Raw genomic sequence first — 5,310 nt, 5'->3', positions numbered from 1 at the left:
CCCGTGTCCCTTTTCCCCCAAATTCCCGTGTCCCTTTTCCCCCCATTCCCACATCATCTCTCCCCCATTCCCATGTCACTTTTGTCCCTCTGAGCGAGTTTTTCAGGAAGGAAGGTTCAGGGCCGTCCCCTTGACTTCCAACCCTTTGGATGAAGCCCCCAGCGATTCCCGGCTTTATTCCAGGGAAGCTGCAGAGCCTGGCTGAGAAGGAGGTCAAGGGAGCCGTGTATTCCATGGTGGAATTCAACGGGAAGCTCTTGGCCAGCATCAACAGCACGGTGAGGGCCGGGGAGGTCCGGGCAGGTGTTTGAGGAGCGTATCCTGGCTCCGTGGGGCACATCCCGATCCGTGTCCCGCTCCCGCAGGTGCGGCTGTACGAGTGGACGGCGGAGAAGGAGCTGCGCACGGAGTGCAACCACTACAACAACATCATGGCCCTCTACCTGAAGACCAAGGGGGACTTCATCCTGGTGGGAGACCTGATGCGCTCTGTGCTGCTCCTGGCATACAAACCCATGGAAGGGAACTTCGAGGAGGTGTGGGAGCGGTGCCGGGAATGGGGGGGAGGAAGGGAGGATTTGCGGGGATCCCGGTGGGATGGATCGTCCAGGGAGGAGCAGGGGTGGGCTGGGATGGGATAGAACCTTCTGGAAAGCTGGGGGAGTGTTCCCAGCTCTTGGGAGCAAGGGGAAGCTTTGGAAGCTTCAGGAAAGCTGGAGGAGCCTTCCCAGAGTGGGGATAGGAGAAGCTTTGGAAGCTTCAGGAAAGCTGTAGGAGGAGCATTCCCAGAGTAGGAATAAGAGAAGCTTTGGAAGCTTCAGGAAAGCTGTAGGAGGAGCATTCCCAGAGTGGGAATAGGAGAAGCTTTGGAAGCTTCAGGAAAGCTGTAGGAGGAGCATTCCTAGGGTGGGAATAAGAGAAGCTTTGGAAGCTTCAGGAAAGCTGGAGGAGGAGTATTCCTAGGGTGGGAATAGGAGAAGCTTTGGAACTCTCAGGAAAGCTGTGGAAGAGCATTCCCAGCTCTGAGGAGCAGCACACTGGGAGCAGTGGAAGCTTCAGGAAAGCTGGAGGAGCATTCCCAGGGTGGGAGTAGGAGAAGCTTTAGAACTCTCAGGAAAGCTGTAGGAGCATTCCCAGGGTGGGAATAGGAGAAGCTTTGAAAGCTTCAGGAAAGCTGGAGGAGCATTCCCAGAGTGGGAATAAGAGAAGCTTTGGAAGCTTCAGGAAAGCTGGAGGAGGAGTATTCCTAGGGTGGGAATAGGAGAAGCTTTGGAACTCTTAGGAAAGCTGTGGAAGAGCATTCCCAGCTCTAAGGAGCAGCACACTGGGAGCAGTGGAAGCTTCAGGAAAGTAGGGAGTAGGAGAAGCTTTAGAACTCTTAGGAAAGCTGGAGGAGCATTCCCACCTCTTGGGAACAGGGGACGCTTTGGAACTCTCAGGAAAGCTGGAGGAGCATTCCCAGGGTGGGAATAGGAGAAGCTTTGGAAGCTTCAGAAAAGCTGAGGGAGTATCCCCAACCCTTGGGAGCAGGGCAAGTGCCATCTGGAATTCCTGGAGTCTACTTGGAACGGTGTAGCCGCAGTCTGGGGGTTTAAATCCCTGGGAGTGGCTTTGGCACAGCCTTTTCCATGTTTTCCCAGGGCCACTCAGACCAGGATCATCTCCAGGAGGCACTTGGTGCCTTTCCTGCTTTCTGGAGCAGGGAAGGCCAGGCTGGAGCCTGCCTTGCTCCCAAATCTTGGCGGGATGAGGATGCTGGATCCCAGCCCGACCCGTCTGGACACACCATTGTCTCCCGTTCCCTTCCAGATTGCCCGGGATTTCAATCCCAACTGGATGAGTGCCGTGGAGATCCTGGATGACGACAATTTCCTGGGAGCAGAGAACGCCTTCAACCTGTTTGTGTGCCAGAAGGACAGGTGGGTTGGGCTGGCATGGCATGGTATGGAACCCTCGGGAATGCTGAGGGAACATTCCTAGCTCCTCCTGGAGCAGGGGAAGCTTTGGAAAACCTTCAGGAAAGCTGGAGGAGAGCACTCCCAGCTCTGGAAAGCAGTGGGGTGGGAGCAGGGGAAGCTTTGGAGCATTCCCAGCTCTTGGGAGCAGGGGAGGCTTTGGAACCTTCACAAAAGCTGGAGGAGCATTCCCAGGGTGGAAATAGGAAAAGCTTTGGAACCCTCAGGAAAGCTGGGGGAGCATCCATGGGGTGGGAACAGGAGAAGCTTTGAAACCTTGAGGAAAGCTGGGGGGGAGCATTCCCACCTCTTTGGAGCAGGGGAAGCTCTGGAGTCCCCCCATCCTGAGTGTTTGGAATTCCAGCGCGGCCACAACGGACGAGGAGCGGCAGCACCTGCAGGAAGTGGGATTATCCCACCTTGGGGAATTCGTCAACGTCTTCTGCCACGGATCCCTGGTCATGCAAAACCTGGGAGAGACTTCCACGCCCACCCAGGGCTCTGTCCTCTTCGGCACCGTCAACGGGATGATCGGTGAGGAGCATCCCCGGGGAATCCTGGAATGGGTCGGGCGGGAAGGGACCTGAAAGCCCATCCAATTCCGAGTATTCCCGGTGTTCCCATTGCAGGGCTGGTGACGTCGCTGTCGGAGAGTTGGTACAACCTGCTCCTGGACATGCAGAACAGGCTCAACAAAGTCATCAAGAGTGTGGGGAAGATTGAGCATTCCTTATATCCTTTGGGATTCCAGCCCGGAACCTGCTCCGGGGGGGGATCGCTCGGTGGGATCAGGTTTGGGCAGCTGTGGAATTAAGGTTGGATAAACCCTCTGAGGTGAGGGGGTGCAGCCATTAACCCAGCACTGCCACGGGCACCACCAAGGAGTTATTCCCTGGGGATTTGGCTCCTTGACGGATCTGGCACCTGGAGGTCGTTTCACACGGAGCGGAAGACGGAGCCAGCCACGGGATTCATCGATGGGGACCTGATTGAGAGTTTCCTGGATATCAGCAGGCCCAAGATGCAGGAAGTGGTGGCAAACCTGCAGGTGAGTTCGGGAACGTGGCCTTGGGGTCAGGAATCCAGGCTCGGTAAGTCACGGAATCGTAGATCCATGGAAAGCTTTGGGTTAAAAGGGACCCCCCGAGCCCGTCCAGCTCCAGCTCTGACACCTATCCCAGGTTGCTCCAACCTGGCCTGGAGCACTTCCAGGGGTAGGGAGGCCACAGCCTCCCTGGGAAACCCTAAATCCACACCTTCCTGGGTGGTCTGGGAACGCCTCCGATGCCTTTCCCTTCCCGCGCAGATCGACGACGGCAGCGGGATGAAGCGGGAAGCCACCGTGGATGACCTGATCAAGATCGTGGAGGAGCTCACCCGGATCCATTAGCAGGATTCGGGATCATTCCCTCCCCCCAGAGCCGGGGAATCCTTCCCCAGCCGTGCCCAACACCGGAGGGGCTGGAATCTCCCAAGGAAGAGCAGCTTGTTAGGAATTTGGGGGGCTGTCGGTCGCTTCCCGCTGGGATTCATGGATTCTGTGGACTCGGCTGTGCCTGGAACTGTCCCTTCCCTTGGGTGATCCACTGGGATGCGATTCCCTCTTCCCTGGTATCTTTGGTAGATTTGACTCATTTTTTTGGCTTTTGATCCCTTTTTTTTTTTTTTCTTTTTTTGGATTCCTTGTGTTTTATTGGAAGAGGAGTCGAAGCTGGAGGAGCAGCCGAGCGGGATAACTTTCCACAGGATCCATTCCTCGCTCAGGGAGGGAATTCTGGGAAGCTCAAACTCTTGTTGATTGCGGAGTTTTACCAAATAAAGTAGTCCAAGAGGAAAGATCCGTGTCCTGAGGAATCACAGCCGTGACCTCGCCTGGGGGACCTTGGGAACCCCTGTTTCCCAAGTGCATTTTTCTGAGATTTGTAGGGAATTTTAGCTCCTTGCCCGGTTGCCAGCAGCACTGGGAATTCCCTGAGAGGCAGATTTTTGGCTCACTTTTTAGGGAAACCCGGATTTTCCATCCTCTGGCTGCTCATTAGTAATCTTCCTCCTGCTTTCCCACCTTCTTCCTCATGGAATTTGGGGGTTATCCTGGAGCTTGCCATGCTCTCCCCAGCCTGGATCTCCCCATAACTCCAGGTTAACCCCTGCAAATCCCATTCTGGGCAGGTTTTCCCCAAATCCTTCTCTCCCTGAGCTCCAGCTCGTGCTGGAAGCATCCCTGGCTCCCACTTCCATCCTGGATTCTCCAAGGAGGCCACAGGGAGAAGGCTATATTTGGACATCTCTTCCCGGAGCTGGAGGGAGCAGGAGCTGACCCTGGACTCTGTTCCTGGTTTTATTCCCTCAGGCTTTGTTTACCTGCCTGGAGCAGCTTGTTCCCAAAATCTGGGAGGCCCAGGGGGCGGATCTTTGAAGTGCTATCCCTTTCCCAGCAAAACTGGTGCCAATGGAATGCTGGCACCCTCCTTTTTTGGGGCATAAAAGTGCTGCATGCGCCGGGGCTGGATCAGGATTTATCCCTTTCCAGGACCATGGAGCCGCTTCCAGGGCCAGGAGCTGGGATTTGGGATCACATTCCTCTAGGAAAGGACCTTGCCGTGGCAGCACCGTGGCTCCTGCATCCCTTATTCCAGCAGGGACCCCCTCCCAGCAGCTCCAGTCAGGAATTGCTGTGTCTTGCCTGGGTGATCCTGACCCTTGGGCAGGGTTGTGAGGGAAAATCCATGCTGAATTGGGAATTTTGGAGGCCACAGTGCCCTTTGCTCCCCGGGATCAATCATTTACCTGCCTGTGACCTTTGCTTCATTCCCAGCTCCAGGATGGGATGAGGGGCAGGGGGGAGTTGGATGAGAGCCTGAAATGGGGGGTCCCACAGCCCCCCTCTCCCTTTGGGATGCATCCCACTATCCCAGCTCCGCTTTGGCCCCTTTATCCGCCGTGTGCAGGGCTGGGAAGGCCTCCAGGAGAAGGAGGAGGAGGAGGAGGGGTGGGAAGAGGCCAGGCCGGAGCTTTGCCAGATGTGGGAAAGGAGGGAAAAGGGGGATACGTTCCCTGTTGCTTCCCAACGCCTTGGGGACCCCCTTCCCTATCCCGGAGCCACCGCGGGAATGTCTGGGCTGACTCCACTCATCCCGGGCGAGCGGGACAAAGTCGGGATGATCCCGGAGCCGCCGTGGGTTTGGGGGGTGGGTGGGAGCCGCTGGCGCCGCTCCCGCCCCGCTCCAATCCCCGCTCCAATCCCGCGCCGATCCCGCATTGTTCCCGGCTCGGCGGGAGGAGGAGGAGCAGGGCCGAGGGCCAGCGGGAAGGGAGGCGGGAAGGCGGGAGCCGGGAAGTGCTGGAGCCGCCTGTC

The 5,310-nt window shown here is 56.9% G+C and overlaps 1 protein-coding gene across 1 annotated transcript in view; it reads left to right on the top strand.

Annotated features, from left to right (window-relative positions):
• Nucleotides 1–3,791, top strand: part of DDB1 (damage specific DNA binding protein 1) — a 14,359-nt gene extending 10,568 nt beyond the window's left edge. The window contains exons 21-27 of the mRNA XM_029965952.1: nt 184–278; nt 366–536; nt 1,810–1,919; nt 2,320–2,489; nt 2,585–2,687; nt 2,880–3,003; nt 3,262–3,791. Of these exons, the coding sequence (XP_029821812.1) occupies nt 184–278; nt 366–536; nt 1,810–1,919; nt 2,320–2,489; nt 2,585–2,687; nt 2,880–3,003; nt 3,262–3,345 (857 nt within the window). The 3' untranslated portion in view covers nt 3,346–3,791. The remainder of the gene's footprint in view (nt 1–183; nt 279–365; nt 537–1,809; nt 1,920–2,319; nt 2,490–2,584; nt 2,688–2,879; nt 3,004–3,261) is intronic.
• The last annotated feature ends 1,519 nt before the right edge of the window (nt 3,792–5,310 follow it).

This window comes from Manacus vitellinus, unplaced genomic scaffold, assembly GCF_001715985.3.
Source record: "Manacus vitellinus isolate BGI_N305 unplaced genomic scaffold, ASM171598v3 scaffold_127_pilon, whole genome shotgun sequence".
Taxonomy (NCBI): domain Eukaryota; kingdom Metazoa; phylum Chordata; class Aves; order Passeriformes; family Pipridae; genus Manacus; species Manacus vitellinus.
This window is presented reverse-complemented; position numbering and strand designations above follow the sequence as displayed.